At 30.2% G+C, this 20,780-nt stretch overlaps 1 protein-coding gene across 4 annotated transcripts in view; it reads right to left on the bottom strand.

Annotated features, from left to right (window-relative positions):
- Window positions 1-6,958: 6,958 nt before the first annotated feature.
- The window catches only part of LOC127735270 (organic cation transporter protein-like), a 56,708-nt gene continuing 42,886 nt past the window's right edge, over window positions 6,959-20,780 (bottom strand). For all 4 annotated transcript variants that reach the window (XM_052245393.1, XM_052245392.1, XM_052245391.1 and 1 more), the window contains 2 exons: window positions 18,093-18,165; window positions 6,959-17,525 (listed from right to left, as the gene is read on the bottom strand). In XM_052245393.1, the coding sequence (XP_052101353.1) occupies window positions 17,304-17,525; window positions 18,093-18,165 (295 nt within the window). In that variant the 3' untranslated portion in view covers window positions 6,959-17,303. The remainder of the gene's footprint in view (window positions 17,526-18,092; window positions 18,166-20,780) is intronic.

Raw genomic sequence — 20,780 nt, forward strand, 5'->3', positions numbered from 1 at the left:
TAAATGTTTATGTATACTCATGGAGTTTTGATAAGAATAGCCTAGTTGTTTCAAAATATTAATAGACTTAATTACAGTTTAATAACCAGATAAATTTATTAATCATATCAGAGACATATAACAATTGTATTATATGTCTCTGATCATATCTAAGGACATATCGAAATATCACATCAAATAACAAATCTCTATCCTTACAGTATCATGGGTATCATTCCGATGAAGTTCATCTTCCACTTTATTTAAATCGCATTTAGTACAAATTCTTTGATGAACTTATAATTAGGGAGCTACCATTTGATTTTTATGGGGGAGGGGGCTAGGATGAAATTTGAAAAAAAGGCAGGACAGGAGTTTTGAGTAAAAAAAAAAGGCAGGATGACAATTTATGTAAAAAAAAGTCAGGATAACTAATAAAAAAAAAGGCAGGACCGAGTAGAGTGAAAAAATAAAAAGCAGGACAGAGATTACAACTAAAAAATAAGGCAGGACAAAATTTTTTTTATAGTGTTTCTTTCTATGTTGAATTAAATGTTACACTACTGTTTCAGGTTAGGCTGAAGTGTGCGCCTGTTAAAACGTTTAAACCCGCTGCATTTGTTTACACCTGTCCTAAGTCAGGAGCCTGTTGTTCGGTGGTTGTCGTTTGTTGATGTGGTTCATAAGTGTTTCTCGTTTCTCGTTTTTTTTACAGATTAGACCGTTGGTTTTCCTGTTTGAATTGTTTTACACTAATCATTTTGGGGCCCTTTATAGCTTGCTGTTCGGTGTGAGCCGAAGACTCCGTGTTGAATGCTGTACTTTGACCTATAATTGTTTACTTTTTACACATTGTGACTTGGATGGAGAGTTGTCTCATTGGCACTCATACCATATCTTCTTATTTCTATATAGATCATATGATCAAATACATGTATAGACTGGTAGTAATTTTTTGATGTGAATGAATAACATCTTTGCATAGTTTATAATAGCTTTTAGACTCTTTTTGTACAATTCCTGTCTTGAATGAGAGAAGATCGACCACTGATGCAGAAAATATAAGACCTATACTTATAGTCCTATACACATTCCAGATCAACTTGCTGTAGAGTGAATTTTTGCTTGATAAATCTACTCTGTTTATTAAATACTAAATTTTTGTTTTATTGGTGTTTATGTTTAAGCACCAATCAGAACAAAACTTATCAACATTTTTTAATTTAGATTGAGGACCATCTGATGTGTCAGAGAGCAAAACAATATCATCTGCATACATTAAACAGTTAATATAGACTAAGTATCACCCAGGGTCAGATCATCAGCCTCATTATCAATATTATGATAGAAAGTCGTTTATAAAAAAAATTGAAAAGATTACGGGTTAGGTTATCACCTTGTCGTACCCCTAATTTAACTCCAAATAAGTCGGTTAAAATTTTCCCAGCTTTTATACAAGTTGAACTAACATTGTACATATTCTTTATAAATTATTAATGTTGTAAACTTTCCCTCCTAATCCTATCTGTAATAGTTTATATTTAATACCACTATGTATCACTGAATCAAACGCCTTTTTAAAATCAATGAAGCAGGCATACATTTTTTTACCTGAAAAAAATACTGAATCAACCAGATTCTTAAGCAAACACATATGGTCACAGGTTCTTGACTTTTTTTTACAAAGCCAATTTGGAACTCAGTAATTAGACTATTTTGTAACAAATATTTGTCAAGTCTAACATTCAAAATTGTATTAAAAGTTTACCAATTGCACATGTAATTGAGATGCCTCTGTAATTTGAGAGATCAGTTGGGTCCCCCGACTTAAAAGGGGTTAAGAGTATTCTTCAGCCCAGCATTCTGGATATTCTCCTGTGCTAAGACATAAATTAGATAATTTTCCATAACATGGAACTAAACTATCAGCACTTGCCTTTAGCATTTCATTTGTTTTAAAATCCAAACCATAAGCTTTATTGTTTTTCAGCTTTTTAAGTATTTCAGTATTAGTTATTGCAAAATCAAGTTCAGATGAAGTGGTGTGTTTCTCAATACTTTCTACTAATTTTTCGATATATCGATATATGTTTATTACGCTTTTTGAATCTATTATCTAAAGAATTAATTGACTTAAAATGATCTAACCAGATATCAGCAGATATCTGATTCTTTGAGTTTTTTTTAACTAGATCCCAGTAGACCTGTGGATTATTACACTCTAAATTATCTGATTTAAAATGTCTTCTCTTAATTTTCTGCTTTTGTTATATTGTCTCAACAATTTATAAAATCTACCATGAATATAAGGATCATTTGGATATTTAAAATATGAATCTGCATAGGATACATTTTTTCTCATTTTTCTAAGGTCTATATCAAAAAACTTTTTATTTTTTTTTTTTTTTTATCTCGATTTTTTTTTATGAAATAGGTCGCCTCAAACATTTTTCAGAGGCTGGTAATAAAATTTCATTAATATCAGAGCTGTTATCAAAATGTGAAATAAGATTTTTGCTGTCTTTATCTTGCATAGCTGATTGAAAGGCCTGAGGAGAATTTTCCTGCCACTTGAATTTACTACCCATATATATAACTTTAGAATTCTGCTGTGGATTTATGTCAAGGAAATGATGGCTAAGAATTTTCCATGATAACTTACAGTGACAGTCACTTAAAGTTAGATTAAAAGTTGATACATTAAAATATAAAATGTTTTACAACAAACTGTCTGAAGCAAGTAAATATTTGACAACACTGGTACCCATGTGATTATAGCATGTATATTTTCCTAACTTAGAATCACCCAAAGTTCTAGCATTTAAAAAACGAATTTGGTTACCCACGCATAATTCAATCAAGCATCAATTGTTGTATCCCTGCTGTTTCGAACATTCAAACTGAAATCAATTAGATAATCGTCATTACTAATTGAAAGATGATCTGCACTGTCCGAGGACAAAATGTCTAATAGATTTCCACAACGTGCATTAAAATCCCCACATAGTAGGACATCTCCTTTAGACTTAGAATGTGCTATGTCCTTTTCTAACAACTGAAGTATATCAGTAGACAAATTTTTAGTATAAATGGATTAATTTGGTCTGGTGGATTATGTGCTAAGCATAAATATAAATCATGATTAAAGTTAAAATAAGATTTATCAAATTTCATCCACTGAAAGTCTTTTTGTGAGTTTAAACTAGAAAAGAAATATGAGGTTTGAGAGCCTGTTTGATAAATATAGCTAACCCTCCAAAATATCTACCGTTGCCAGAAATGGGTCGATAAACAGGGTAGTATTTATAACCATCTTTAGAGAGGGGGTATTATAACCTATGTGTGTTTCTGCTAGGAGAATGATATCATATTCTACATGTCCTATAGTTTTTTGTTATAACAGTCAAAACTGCAAAAAACTGTAAAAATCTATATTTCTGTGATGTAAAATTTTCAGAGAAGATTGATCTTGTCATGCTGATCAATTTTGTATATACACTTTGAATCTAGCTCCTATAGAAAAAAAAACAGAAATAAAATTTAAAAATTGGAAAATTGAATATTTTAGGGGCAATAACACTAGAACAGCTTGACAGATTGTTCTGAAATTTTTAGGATCTCGTCATGCTCATCAGTTTTGTACATACACTTTTAACCTTGCTCCTGCATTTTTTACAAACACTGCAAAAATTGGGTATTTATGGGGCAATAACTATAACATGTATAAAACAGGTGGTCATATTTTTTTTTCTAATTTCCAGTGTAGATCTTGTCATGCTGATCCTTCTTAGCTCACCTGGCCCAAAGAGCCAAGTGAGTTTTTCTCATCACTCAAGGCGTTCGTCGTCCGTCGTCGTCGTCTGTTAACTTTTACAAACATTTTCTCTGAAACTACTGGGCCAAATTTAACCAGACTTGGCCACAATCATCATTAGGGTATCTAGTTCAAAAAATGTGTCCGATGACCCCGCCTGCCAACCAAGATGGCCGACATGGCTAAAAATAGAACATAGAGAAAAATGCAAGTTTTGTCTATTATTACGAAAACCGTTATAAATAGAGAATGCGTTTTGCCTTATATAATAAAGATTATAATAGATAAAAAGACACTTTAAATCACAAAATTTATCAGCAAGGCAAGATCTACTAACAAGTCAAATTTTGTCGATATAGTTAGTATAGATTGTCACTCTTTATAGAAGTGATTGCCCTTAAGTGAGGATTTTTCTTACCCTCTATTGTGTTTGTAGCAAAAACTAAAGAAGATAGAGAGAAACTAAACAAACATGATTATCAGCAATACAAGATCAACAAAACAGAGATTTTTGTCATGAATTCTATTCTCGGCTACAATGTTGGAGAGTGTCCTTTGTTGAATATGCACATAGACCAAGGTAACCTAGCTTTTATAGTTTTCGTGACAAAAGCCAACAACTGTTAAAAAATGGGGGGGGGGGGGCAATATTTCAGGGGCAATAATTCCGTAACAAGTGGCTAGATTTCTCTCCAATTTTCAAGGTGACTACATCTTGTGGTACTGATTTTTTTTTTTAAATTTTTTACAAATTAAGTTTAAAAGATGAAATTTGTTGATATGGTCATAATTTTGTCTTGGTCACCTGAAATGAAATGCAATATTTGACTTATGTTGTTCGATTGCCCAGGAAAATGTTAAACCTAGCTAGCTTCTATAGTTTTCGAAAATATGACAAGGAAATTTAAAAAACAAAAAATCAACATTTCAGGGGCAAAAATTCCAAAACAAGTTGTCAGATAATAAAATTTTGTGGGTAGATAGAACTTGTTTTGCTGATCATTTTACCGATCATTTTTTTTCTAATTGCTACAGTTTTAAAGATATCAGCCAAAACTGTAGACTGATCCCTTATGTTCTATTTTTAAACATGATGGCAATGACAAAAATCTCAAACTTTATAGTTGACATCCTACAGATCAACTACACAAACCTTGGTTTTAATCCACTGAGCATTCAGTGGAGAAGATTTTTAAAGAAAAAGTTATGGACAACGGAAACAGATGACGGACAATAAAAACACGATGGACGACAGACGCAAAGTGGTGGCAAAAGCTCACATGGATGTTCAGACCAGGTGAATACAAAATGGATGTGTCATGGCAATAACTCAAAAACAGGTTGACATAATTTTCTCCGATTTATAGGGATTGATATATTTTTTTGTGCTGATTCTTTTTGTGATTTACTTTATACTCTTCTCTTATATATATTCTCTTATATTTTTCATGATAACAGCCAACAACTGCTAAAAATTGGAAGAAGTCGATATTTCAAGAGTAATAACTCCAAAATGAGATTTTTTCCAATGTTTAGGGTGGATACATCTTGTCATGCTGGTCATTTTTGCAATTTACAGTCTTAGCCTAAATCCTATAGTTTTTGGAAAGAAAATGTCCAAAAAAGTTGAAAATCAACATTTCAGAGACAATCACTCCAAAACAGACAACGGATGACAGATGATGGACGAACAACTGACAAAAAGTGATGACAAGAGCTCACATGACCCTTTGGAATAGGTGAACTAAAAATGACAAAGTTCAAATATCTGTCATTTGTAAATCAAAATACTGATAATATGAACACCTTTAGTAAATAAACCCTTCATGATATGTAAGTTTTAGCTTCAAACCTGTAGGTGGAATTAGCCGTACAAATAATGTACTCTGCATGCTTAAATATTACAAAAAAATGACAAAGTTAAACAGCCTGTCATTTGTAAAAAAAATTATGAAATTCAAATTCCTAATACATATAGACCTTTTATATATGTGCTACACCCTACACAATATAAAACTTCTAACTTGAAAACTGTGGGAAGAGTTAGCCAGACATATCAATTACCCAGCATTCCAATTCTTACCAAAAAATGACCAACAACCTTTTACTTGTGGAAAATTTCAAGAAAATCAAAATCCTGATAATATGCAATATGTAGTATATGTTTTTACAAATAACATAGTGTAAAAGTTCTAACTTGAAAACTGTAGGAGGAGTTAGCCTGACAAACCATAATAATATGTGGGATGGACAGACGGAAGGACGGACGGACAGACACACGGGGCTTAAACAATATGCCCCCTGACATTTTGTGGCAGGGGTATGCAAAACGTCATTTAGGACCAATCAGATAACACAATGACAAATGGTGGCCTTTGCTTATTCTCTATAGAAAGGGATGCAAGTATTAATACCACAAATAGTACGCCTAGTAAGATAAATGGGGAATGTATCCATGGGACACAGATGATGCCCCCGCTTGCATATAAAGTTACAAAGGGACATAACTCAAGAACAGTAAAAGTGACGCTATCCAAATTTATACTTGATCTGAGTTTTGTGGTATTAAGCATTGTGTATAAGTTTCATAACATTTGGTTGAGGCAAACTTAAGTTATAGAACGGAAACGAAAAATTCAGCAATTTTTCCATTTGTAAAGGAACATAACTCTAGAACGGTAAAAGTGACGCCACAAAAATTCAAATTGATCTGTGTTTTGTTGTAGTAATCATTGTGTATCAGTTTCATAACATTTGGTTGAGGCAAACTAAAGTTAGAGAACGGAAACGCAAAAATTCAGCATTTTTTCCAGTTGTAAAGGGGCATAATTCTTGAACGGTAAAAGTGACGCCACCAAAATTCAAATTTGATCTGTGTTTTATGATAATAATCATTGTGTATAAGTTTCATAATATTTGGTTGAGGCAAACTAAAGTTAGAGAACGGAAACCAATTTTGGGACGTACGGACGGACGGACGTGCAGACGGACAAGGGTAAAACTTAATGCCCCCTCCACTACGGCGGGGGCATAAAAATACGTCTTAAATGAACATCTATTTAGTTTTTCTTTTATTCTAGTTGCTCCTTAACCTAATAAACACATTTTCAGTTTTATCTTTTGTATGGATTGGCAACAGATATCTTAAAGAATGAAAGACTAACAAACTCCCAAAACTTTTATTAGCAAAAAGAGACCACTCTTTAATGACAGCAAAAATTATGGTCATATCATTGTAACCTATGTGTGACTATGTCAACTTTTTTATAAATGCATATGTAATTTGAATGACATACAAATGTATCAAATGTTGGTAACATCAAATTTAAGAACTATTTACCACAAACAGTGATTTTTGATGAAAAAGTATTCTTTAGTTGCAATTAAGTTTAGAAATTGCATACATATACATATGGCTAAACAGAAGAACAAACATGGATGTTGTCGTTACTCAAGTGAAAGCTGTTGCTTTAAAATGTTGAAGACATTTCATTCTTTTAAGCTTGCTCTTCCAGATTGACATCTTTGTTTTTTCTGCTGAAATCATTTGTTTAGAACAAAATTTACATTTTGAGAGCAAAAAATCATATTTGAAACTGTTTTTGGAGACTTTTGAAAAACTGATATTTACTTCGGCCAATTGGCCTCAGTGAATATCAGTTTTTTTCAAAAGTCAACAGAAACACATATTAACCTCATCAAAAGACAGTAATTGCATTATATGCAATGTTGACTTTATTCTAAGACCATGAACGCATATAATGGAGTAAACAGTTATACACTCTATTGTATACACCCTACACACAAGTATACACTCTATTTTATACTCCCTACATACAAGTATACACTTTATTGTATACTCCCTACACACAACTATACAAAAAATTAAGTACTTGTAGTCTTATACAGATTATTCTAACATGAGAAAATTCTATGTCAGCCTAAATATTTCTTCTATTAAGAATCACCATTGCATTTTTTTCTTTTTTATTGATATTAAAGACAAAAAAGTTTAAAAAAATAAGATAATCATACCACATCTCCTTATTTTTATAGGTGTCTTAATGGCTTCAGATAATTTTTTCTTATTAATGCCCACATCCTCAAGAACAGTGTCAAAAGGAAGAACAAAAATGAACATTTGTTTGAACTTTTCTTTTGTTTAAAACTGCAAATGGTGTTTTGAAATACGATTTTACTTCTTTAATTTGTTTTGTATTTTCATAAGACATTAGCGCTCAACATGTATAATTTTCAGTAGTGTACACCAAAAAGCAAGTTGAAGCTAATGTCAGTTTTAGATTGTTGGATTGATATCTTTTTAAAGTTCTGTACAAATGAAGAATTATATATCTTTGTTTAAACAAAAAAAATAACACCATTCTTTAAAAAAAAGATCAGACATTAAACAAAAACGAGTTCATCATAAAATGCATAATAAAAGCAGTTATAAAAAATGCTGAGCAATTAAACATTAACTAGAAGCAAAACAAAAATTCTGTTATTAAGCAAACAAAATAAATTTTAACAGTTTTCATCATAAAATCCATAAGTGCAAACACATCATGCAGATCAAGATGTATAACACAATTTTACATACTTGTGAAGATCCACTTAGGATTTATAAAGGAGATATGAACTGCTTATATCAAAACCTTTCAGGCATTCCCTGGCCACATTACAATGCACTGACTGTGTATGTGCAACACACTTTTTTTACCGACATTAATATCATAAAAATAATGAGAGGCTCTGATGGGTTAATACTATTCATCAAGTAAAAAAATGTACAACTATTTTATGAAGCATTGATTCTTCAATTTGTGGGTGCTACAAACTTGCTCTTGTAGAGTGACATCTTTTTTTTTTTTGCTGACAACATTTGTTAAGAACAAAATTTAAATTTTGAGAGCAAAACATCATATTTGAAACTTTTGAATAACTGATATTTACTGCGGCCAATTGTCCTCAGTGAATATCAGTTTTTTCAAAAGTCAACAAAAGCACATATTAACCTCATCAAAAGACAGCAATTGCATTATATGCAATGTTGACTTTATTCTAAGACCATGAACACATATAATGAAGTAAACAGTTATACACTCTATTGTATACTCCTTACATACAACTATACAAACAATTAAGTACTTGTAGTCTTATACAGATGATTCTAAAATAAGAACTTCTATGTCAACCTACACATTTCTTCCATTAAGAATCACCATTGCATTTTTTCTTCTATTAATTTTAAAGACAAAACATGTTTTAATAAACAAGACAATCATACCACATCTCCTTATTTTTATAGGGTAACTTAATGGCTTCAGATGATTTTTCTTATTAATGCCCACATCCTCAAGAACAGTGTCAAAAGGAAGAACAAAAATGAACATTTTCTTTTGCTTAAAACTGCAAATGGTGTTTTGAAATACGATTTTGCTTCTATAATGGGTTTCATATTTTCATAAGACATCAGCGCTCAACATGTACATTTTTTTGTAAGTGTACACCAAAAAGCAAGTTAATACTAATATCATTTTTAGATTGTTCGGATTGTTCGATTGATATCATTATAAAGTTCTGTACAAATGAAGAAAAATATATTTTTGTTTAAACAAAAACTTATAACACCATTCTTATAAAAAAAATCAGACATTAAACAAAAACGAATTCATCAAAAAATGCATAATAAAAGCAGTTATAAAAAATGCTGAGCAATTAAACATTAACTAGAAGCAAAACAAAATTCTGTTATTAAACAAACAAAATAAATTTTAACAAATTTCATCATGAAATTCATAAGTGCAAACACATAATGCAGATCAAGAGGAATAACAACATTATACATACTTGTGAAGACCCACTTAGGATTTATAAAGGAGATATGAACTGCTTATATCAAAACCTTTCAGTCATTCCCTGGCCCCATTACAATGCACTGACTGTGTATGTGTAACACACTTTTTTTACCGACATTAATATCATAAAAATAATGAATTTTCTGATGGGCTAATACTATTCATCAAGAAGCAAAATGTACAACTATTTTATGAAGCATTGATTCTTAAATTTGTGGGTGCTACAAACTTGCTCTTTTAGAGTGACATCTTCTTTTTTTGCTGACATCATTTTTTTTGAAAAAAATTCATATTGTGAGAGCAAAAATCATATTTTAAACTGTTTTTGAGACTTTTGAAAAACTGATATTCACTTCGGCCAATTGGCCTCAGCGAATATCATTTTTTTCAAAAGTCAACAAAACCACATACCGTATTTAGTTGAGTATAATATGTACTTTTTTATCCCAAAAATGTAGTTGGTAGATGGGATGTGTATTATACACAACTGTAGACGGTTTTTGTTTTTTGTTATTTGTTTTTTTTTTTTTTTTTTTTTTGTTATTTGTTTTTTTTTTTTATTATTTCGTTTTTTGTCATTATTATATATATATATTCAAGTCATTTTTCATTTTATCTATTTATTTGTATTTTTTTCATAACGTTTTTTTTCCTTCATTATTAAATATTCAAAGAACAGGTGTGACATCCTGCATGAGTGAGCTGAAATGGTAATTAAGGATTAAGTGTGGGTGTGTCGCAATTGAATATTCATGTCAACTTTTGACAGGTGTTCAATGTAGTTACCTCAGGGAGTGCTCCAAACCAACATGATCAATGAAAAGAAAATATAGAATTAAAGAATTATAAAATTTTAATTACTGCTAATCAATTTAGATAAATGTTTGAGCTCTAATTTCTTTTGTTCCATAACATTCCAATTATTTCTTTTATAATATTTGAACAATGCATCAGCTTCGACAAGATAAGACAAACATTGATTTCAAAAGGGATCTTTAATTATTAAATTAATAAAATGTTAATTACATGATAAAAGCTCTACCATTTTATTGTTTATGACTTTTAATTATCAAATTAAACAAAAATTATTACAAAAAAACATTTGATTGAGCAAACAATCTTACATATTATATTATTATCTTTCAATAGACTTAAATGAAGATTAAATAATGGTTCAACAGTTTCCTATCAAAGGCTTTTTACAGTGAACTAAACTGTTTTTTTTCTATTTTTTTTACTTAAAAAAAAAAAAATTTTTTGACTAGACTTTTTTTCACGATTTTGAGGGGACGAAAAGGGGGTGCATATTATACAAAGCTGCGTTATATACAAGACTAAATACGGGGGTATTTGCCTCATCAAAAGACAGTAATTGCATTATATGCAATGTTGACTTTATTCTAAGACCATGATCACATATAATGAAGTAAACAGTTATACACTCTATTGTGTACTCCATACACACAACTATACAAACAAATTTAGTACTTGTAGTCTTATACAGATTATTCTAAATAAGAACTTCTATGTCAACCTACATATTTCTTTCATTAAAAATCACCATTGCAGCATTTCTTTTTGATTAATTTTAAAGACAAAAAATTTTTTAATAAACAAGACAATCATACCACATCTCCTTATTTTTATAGGGTATCTCAATGGCTTCAGATAATTTTTCTTATTAATGCCCACATCCTCAAGAACAGTGTCAAAAGGAAGATCAAAAAGAAAAAAAAATGTTTGAACTTTTCTTTTGCTTAAAACTGCAAATGGTGTTTTGAAATACGATTTTGCTTCTTTAATGGGTTTTATATTTTCATAGGACATTAGCGCTCAACATGTATAATTATTAGTAAGTGTACATCAAAATCAAGTTAAAGCTAATATCAGTTTTAGATTGTTGGATTGATATCTTTTTAAAGTTCTGTACAAATGAAGAAAAATATATTTTTGTTTAAACAAAAACTTATAACACCATTCTTATAACAAAATTAGAAATTAAACAAAAACGAATTCATCAAAAAATGCATAATAAAAGCAGTTATAATAAATGCTGAGCAATTTAACATTAACTAGAAGCAAAACAAAAATTCTGTTATTAAACAAACAAAATAAATTTTAACAGTTTTCATCATGAAATTCATAAGTGCAAACACATAATGCAAATCTAGAGGTATAACACCATTATACACACTTGTGAAGATCCACTTAGGATTTATAAAGGAGATATGAACTGCTTATATCAAAATCATTCAGGCATACCCTTGCCCCACTACAATACACTGACTGTGTATGTGTAACCTTTTTTTTTTACCGACATTAATATAAAAATGATGAGAGGCTCTAATGGGCTTATACTATTCATCAAGAAGCAAAATGTAGAACTATTTTATGCTGCATTGATTCTTAAATTTGTGGGTGCTAACGAATTAGTCTTTTAAACATCTTCATCTAATGATACTTATTGGTTACGAAAATAACTGATCTTTAAAATCTTTATATTTTTAAGGCAGTCTTATTTCCCTTCCAATAAACTTCTTATCATGAGCATTTTCTATGCAACACATAATAAAACACTTTATATAAAAATTTCTAAAAAGATGACTTTTTTTTATTAAATAAGTGAAAAACCTCAACTTTGAATTCTAAACTACTAATTCAAAAACCTTTTTTTCAACAAATTTTGATTTACAATGGTCGAAGTTTGGGTTGGAAGGTATGCATCATTACAAGCAAATTCAAAAGGACAATCACAAAACCATATTATAATATTTGTCGCAACATACTACAGATTTTCTGAAGAAAAAATACAAAACTGAGGTTTATTCCTTTTCTCCTATTTGTCAAAATGGTATCAACACCAAATAGGATTTCAATTCTGTTCTTTAAAAATAGTCATAGAAACTATAATGGCTGTAAATGACCATCTCTATAAATAAATTTGATTTCGTCTACGTCTGCTGCAAAGTAACCAACCAGATCTTTTTCAAATTTATATATCTAATGATAGACACCAGTTACTTCAAGGTCAACTTAAAAAGCCTACTATTTTACTCTATTGGAAACAAAAGCTGCACTAATAAATATGATAATAGACTCATAGAAAATATAACAACAACTTTCTATATATCTTGTTGTGTCATGATATGAATAAAAGGAGATGTCCGGTATACATAAATAGGAAATGAACCCAACAAAATAAAAAGAAACAAAAACAACTTTAGGCCAACCAACACGCATCGACAATAGACAGATGTCTACTATAAAATATACCAAGCTCACACTGATAGTCATAAATCATTTCTCAGTTTTTTTTACATTTTAGAAAAATAATAACATAAATTGTTTTGGTATACACATATGCACTTTAACGGTACTACAATCTGTCAACTCATAGAAAATATAACAACATTTTGGCATTGCACAAAGTCATGTTTTTCTATGACTGTTAACGACGTCTTTACACTAAATCCATTGGATGTTGGATGTGTAGTGATTTATGCTTTAGTCTTAGATACAAAATTTTTTTTTATTAGTTGTTATTGGCTTTCAACTAGCTGTCAGTAACTGAGAGTACTCTCAGATCTGTACTTAGTGTGCTTTTTGTTGATAGGGATTAAGGATGGATACATACCCTGCCCCGTTTGGTCTGTATTTATGTTTGATGTTTTTCTGCTTAGTATCGATCTGATGAGTTAAGCCTTTTTCAACTGATTTTTATAGTTTGTTCTTATGTTGTGCTGTGACACCACTGTCCGAGGTTAGGGGAGGGTTGAGCGCTCAAAAACATGTTTAACCCCGCCACATTCTTTATGTGCCTGTCCCAAGTCAGGAGCCTGTAGTTCAGTGGTTTTCGTTGGATCATGTCTGTCATATTTGTTTTTCGTTAATCGTTTTGTTATAAATTAGGCCGTTAGTTTTCTCAATAGAATTGTTTCGTATTTTTCGTGTCGGGGCCTTTTCTAGCCGACTATACGGTATCGGTTTTCTCACTGTTGAAGGCCGTACGGTTGCCTATAATTGCTAACATCCACTTTATTTGAACTTTGGTGGATAATTGTCTCATTGGCAATCATACCTCATCTCCTTATTTTTATATATGATCATTTACTTGAGATTTAATGGAAGACTGTGAGGTCTGCTCCTTGTTTTTCATTGACTTAATAAACTGATCAAAATCAAAATAGGATGAGCACAATTTGACCTCTGTGAGGAATCTTTGCAATTTCGCTTTTTTTTTTTCTCAGGCACTTTAGACCGAGTTGTTCTCTTTTTACTGTGACTTGACTATGGGTGTTACTATTTACCTGTACCTATTGTTCAACCAGATTGAAACATTGACAATACAATAGGGACATTTAAATTGACCAGTTGGTATTGTTAGATTTAAATCTACCTTGATGCTACCTGTACAGTTTTTTATTCACCTAACCCAAAATTTCAGCATGCTTTTTTCATGAAGTTTTTCTTGACCTAGGATTATTCTTTCAAAAAATTGAAAGGGTAGAAATATTTTTGGTTTTCATTGTTTTAAATCCCCAGTATTGATAATATTTCTAAAATTTACCAAAAAATCTTAATCAGTAAAATATTTTATCAATTGCATATTAATATGTATGAAAATTAAAACTGTTTTTACATAATAAATTATTCTTTAAATTTTTAACCCTCATACATAGTATTGTCCAGTTGTCAGTGAAACAAGAAAGAGCTATCTAGGTGTTTTAAGTTTCAATTTTCAGATGGATTATATGTTGTGCATTTCTTTATAATGTCCCTTCAAGATTTTCATTTTGGATTATGATATTTGAAATATTTGAAATCTATTGGAATCAATGTGCATGACATATTGGATTCATTTTATTTAAATTCACTTCTCAGATGCCTTTTTATAGTAATTTTGCTTCATAAAATGTGACTTGTTTTTTCGAAGAATGGATTGTCATGAAGGTATCAAGAAGGAATTAATTCATTCAAAATGTGTTGTGTGGCTTTAAAATGATGATGTACATGTAAAATTCATAATGATATTGGAGTATACCTTGCAGTATTTTTCTTTGAAATCTATTATAAGAGGACTTTTGTGCAAAACATACTGTGTTCACTCAAGGAAATTCAATTTGCATAATATGGATTAAGTTATCTAAAAGGTTATAAAAAGTCAAAACTTGAATGCAAGAAGGAGAAATAATTTCAACATGTGTCTGTGGCTTTAAATGCAATTTTGAAAACATTCATTATAAATTTTGGGATATATTATAAGAGTGATTCACCTGTTTAAATGGGATATATATCATGGAAATGAAACAAAATGTTAAATTCATATAGTGGATATAGTCTAATGTAGTGATAAAGTGAAAAGAAAAAGTAAAATATTCCAAAATATTCCTAACGTTTGGATAACGTGAATGTGAAATTGGAAATAATCATTATAAATTCTGGATCTAATATTGTTTAATTGGAACATATACTTTGGTAAATGAAATAAAAACTCAATACTGTGGATATAGTAAAATCAAGTGATATAGTGAAAATATATGAATAAACTTATCCAAAATATTTGTGAAGTGAGAATAATCATTTTAAATATGATAATGGAAATTATCAAATATTGCAAAATTCTGTACCTGATTTTGGGGATATATATCATGGGAAATTAAACAGAATATGGATATAGAGAGAAAATATAGTTATATAGTGAAAAACGTAAACAAATATTCAAAAACTTTCATAAAATTAGGAAAATGTTATAAATTATTTCAGATAAAGAAAATGGAATACTGGATGAGATGTAAAATATCAGTGTCAATATTAGAGTAAATAAAATAGTTCATTCAAATATGATTTTGATATTTCAATATGAATATGCATAAACAATTTGTACTAGGAACATGTCAATAAGTGTAAAAACAAATGTCTAAAGGAAGGAATGCACACTGTTGTTCTGGTGTTTATTAATCCTGGAAATAAGTCAAGTAGTTCAGATTTACAGAGAAGCAAAAACAAACTATTTTGAGTTATTTCCCATTAGAAAAAACCAAAGAGATATTAAAAAGGTTTTTTTTTCAACAATATACAAGAAATCCAAGCACTCATAGTATTTGGCTATGAAAACATTAAGAGGAAATGTAGTGAATTATACGACATGCAATTAAATTCCCTGCAAGAAAATCAAGGTCTTGATCTGGCTTGCTTACTTCTAAAATTTTAAATGACAGTAAAATAAAAATCTGTTTTTCCTTCTAAATGTTGTGTTTTTTTGGCATTTGTATGACCAATTATTTCAGGAACAACATCCATTTCAATAACAAAAAGACTAATAACAATGTTTATTTCTTTACCTGTTTTTGGATTCTCTAATAAAAAACATGAGAAAAGGATTTTTTTTATTAAATCCGCAGTTTTTAGTAAATATAAGAACATGAAATAAGTTTGCGTCTAGTTATCATATATAAGTGGTCATATTCTAGCATTATTCATACCATATAAACTAATTTAGACTGAATGCATATTATGTTATTCAACAAAGATAAAAATTGCAGCCTTGATGCCATATTTATAAATTTTGAAAAACCTAACTCATTTATACTACAACAGTAACAATTAAACAGGTGAAGTGATAGGACAGCATCCAGGTAGACTCTAAATTAAAGTACATGAGTGATCAAAAATATTTTCTTCCCTTTCAATTTGTTTTAAAGAATAATCCTAGGTTAAGAAAGACTTCAGGAAAAAGCATGCTGAAAGTTTTGGTTAGGTGAATAAAAATCTTTACAGGTAGCATCAAGGCAGATTTAAATCTAACAAAACCAACTGGTCAATTTAAATGTCCCAATTGTATTGTCAATATTACAATCTGGTTGAACAGTAGGTACAGGTAAACAGTAACACCCATAGTCAAGTCACAGTAAAAACATTGACATCTTTGGCTGATGGAAGTTTACAGAAATCAATGCGATAAATAATTAAAATAAATTGGTGCATAAATTAACTTCCTGTTTAAAAGTCTGTTCTTATTTGGTTGGTTTTTGTCAATTGGTGTGAGAGGAGCAGGCAATTAACAAGGTTACAGATAGTGATGCATTGTGTCAACTCTGCTATGCAAGTGACACATGCACAATAATAAGAGACTATAGTAAATGCAATAAACACAATGCTAAGCAATGGCAAGATAAATTCAAATATAGTTGATGTATGTTTAATTAATTTATATTTTCTAATCCTATTTATCATTCATCAAGAAAAAATAATCACTCTGATGAAAACAAATTATTTTTGTTAAAATGTAGGGGTTAATTAAAATCTGTTTCAATGCCAACGGAACACATGCAAGCTATTTCAAATAAATTTCTTTCTATAACATTTTTAGTTGTCAATTGAATGAAAAAGTTTGACCACGAATCATTATGGAAAACTCACAACTTCAAATAATTACAGTATTTGAGCAACACTAGTGTGAGTTAACAAGACTGGAAACTCAAGTGGCAATATAACGATACCAGCACTATGTAATAACACCAGTGTTGTGTATGTTTGAAGAGTCAAGACCCAATTTCAAACAACAACACAAACTTAGGTTGTCTACAGCCCACAAATAACCAAATAAATCATTACTCTAATGAACAGATTCCTCTTAGTTTGGTAAATAACAATTACAATCTTGGGTTCTGTTCTCTTATTTCCGACAACTGTGAACTTTCGACCTGCTGATATATTGTTCTGTCAGATACAACTTCTTTTGTCATTTTTTCAACTTCCTCTATAGTTTCAGGTAGAGGTCGCCTGTGTGTTTCTGGCAAGAAGAAAATTAAAACTCCACCAACAATGGTCAACACACCAAATACTACCAATGGCAGCTCTTTTAAAGATGTTGCCTGTAAGAAAAATGTAAGTTACAATAATCATTTTTTTTCTTCAGATTTTTAAATGAGTGATAAGTCTGGTTTTCAACTTTAAGCGATACAATATTTTGAAACAGATGTAATTTTTAATCCATCATCATTTAAACTTGTACAAGCAAAGGACCACATTGAGTAAAATCAATGGATATTGAAACCAGTAGTTTATATGTGACAACTTTTTATTATTTTCCCAACTTTGTTGAACCAAATCTTGCAATGGCACATCTTGAAAAGATTATGGATTCGTAGATAGTCATTAGTATTCTTCTTTCAATGCAATGTTTCTGGTTGCTTATTTTCACCATCTGCATGGTTTTCTTGTTCCACTGTAACGTTATAAGATAGAAAAGTGTACAAAAAATGATCAATGATAAAATAAGACAAAAAGTTACTACACTTAGATTAATTGTAACCCTAAAAATTTATAGTGATATAAGAACTGATCTATGAGCGAATGTTATTCAACAATAACAAATAATAATTGCAATATCAGTATGATTGATATATTAATTCATAAATTGTATATCCAATATGTCTCACCCCATAAACTATAAATGGAGCCACTATTCCACCAACATTCTCAAACAGTGAAGCTATACCAACTGCATGATTTCTGCAATAGATATTGATATGTCATAGGTATACATCTTGACTAAAACCTTTATATGAAATGGCCATTTATGGTCAAATATTTTAATTATGACATCATACTGATATCATAAATGTCATGTGTGCACTAAAAAGACAAGACCATATTAGTCTATTCAATCATAGTAAAACTATTTAAATTTGAGCAGACAGAATAAAACAATTTTTGTAATTTCTGCAACTAATTTATAGCGTTTTAACAAAAACTCTACCTTTATATATTCATACTAAAGATGACTATCAGTAATAATAATAGGGTTCATTGGTCAGCATACCATGAAGGGATGATTTACATGAGATATATGATCATATATACAAGGACAACATACACAGAGCAATTTCAATACAATTCTTTGAAAGCAACTGGATCAATTCCAATTCTAAAACTTTTTAGATTATATTCCAGTAAAAATCAATTTCATAGTTCTGGTTGTATATTTTGTTATGTCTTATGTTCGCTGTGGGAGACGACGTGGTTCGGTATTTATATATCACGCTTTCGGGCATTTTGTTGTTACTTTCTTATACGTGTGGGTCCGGTAGGTCATTTTGTGCTGAGTTGTTGTCTGTTTATTTCGTTTGTAGTTTGAATTCTGTATTTTCGGTACATTTCACATATGTCTTAGTTGTCAGTATAGTCGAGTAACTCGTGGTTCGTCTACAGGATTTTTGTTTTATAATGTTTGTTTTCATGTGTGTTTACTGTTTGGTCTTACACGATCTTGCCTTATATTACAGTTATTTTAATTTTTTTTTTCTATATGTATGTAATAGTTAAGATAAAAAATCAGCCACTTCATTTATATGATTTTAAGATTAAAGCAACTATATGCACAGGCTTTTTTTGTTTATACACAGTTTTTATTTAGAGGAAAAACCGACATGGTTAGAAAATACAAATAATAACACCATTACAAACAAAATTCCATTAAAAAAGAGAGGCGAATGATACCAAAGGGACATTCAAACTCAAAAGTCGAAAATAACTGACAACTCCATGGCTAAAAAAGAAAAAGACCAACAGACAAACAATAGTATGCAAAACACAACATAGAAAACTAAAGACTGAGCAACACATATTCTTGGTTATTTTATTTTTAGAAATTTACCTGTGACAATATAAACGTCACAAAAAAATACGTCACTTTTTGTGACGTTGATCCATTCATGTGACGCGCAGTTTATATTTCGTTTGTGATGTCCTGGTGTGCTGTCGTAAATTCATGGGAGGTGTCATTTGTTATTCTGCGGTTTACATGTTGTAATGAACTATTATATTATTTATATATGTATTTCTCTGTGCTGAGTGTTCTTGCTTTTGTTTGTACTGTATTCCTGTCACGTAGTGTTGTCATTTTAGCGGTATTTTTAACATTGCCATATAAGCGGGAGGTTTGGCTAGCCCTAAAACCAGGGTCAACCCACCATTTTTTCTTAAAATGTCCTGTACCAATTCAGTAATATGGCAGTTGTTATCAGACAGTCCGTTTCTATGTATGTTGGCGTTTGCTTTTGTTGTATTTCAGTGTTTCTGTTGTTCTGTAGTTTTCCCCTTATAGTTGATGTGTTTCCCTCGGTTTTAGTTTGTTGCTCGGATTTGTTTTTGCTTAATCGAATTAATACTATTGAAAAATGGTATACTACTGTTGCCTTTATTTACAGTGAATTATTTAAAAAAATTTGAAGAGCACTTAAAAATACATGCTTATTGAAGTATAATGAACAGTTATAAATTTCTTCATTAGTAATGACCTTAGTGAACTTAATTACGACTTATGTTTTAAAAAATATAAATCAATAAAGTTATCAATATTTAAAAAATCATTGTTATTTCTAAAAAAAAAAGGGGGGGATTATGTTTTTTTTTTTTTTTTTAAATAAATGCTTTTTGTACCTCCATCTTTTATGATGATGATGGATGGCTGTTTAACGTCCAACGGCAAATTGAGTGTGTATCAATGATGAGAACAGGTTAATGTAATATGAATATTAACCCTGCTTTGTACTAGACGAACACAAAATTTGCACAGCTTGTTTAGTTCAGACTGGTTCTTGCTATTCATAAAATCTGGAAATTTTAAAATACTTGTTCTGTGAAAAAAATGATACTTTAAAAGTATTTGTCTATTTTCATCTATTCAATTCCCCAATATCACTGGAATTACATATAGAACAAATATGGTTATCCCTCTGATTACTTTCTGATCTACCAATTAAAATTATAAACAAAAATTGTGTTCAAAGTTCTAAATCTACAAGAGGAAGCAATATTTTTGTTATCTAGAATATTGAAGTAGGTTTAAAAATTTAGACAATTTCGAATAATCTTTAATTTAGAGCTTTATATGAGAGTTCTGTAGAGAAGCATATCATGTCTGTCTTACCTAGTCAGTTAATCTTAATTTAACAGTATTATACAACCTGTTGCTACAAGTAAATATCTAGTGTTCCATATATTTGATAGTCCACAATTATCAAGCACTGATTTTACATTCTTACACCAGAAGACCGAGGTCGTTCCGTCATCTTCGAACATTAAAGGGAAACTTTGGGATTTTTGACTTATCATCTTAATATGTT

Source organism: Mytilus californianus, unplaced genomic scaffold (assembly GCF_021869535.1).
Source record: "Mytilus californianus isolate M0D057914Y unplaced genomic scaffold, xbMytCali1.0.p SCAF_3, whole genome shotgun sequence".
NCBI classification, from domain to species: domain Eukaryota; kingdom Metazoa; phylum Mollusca; class Bivalvia; order Mytilida; family Mytilidae; genus Mytilus; species Mytilus californianus.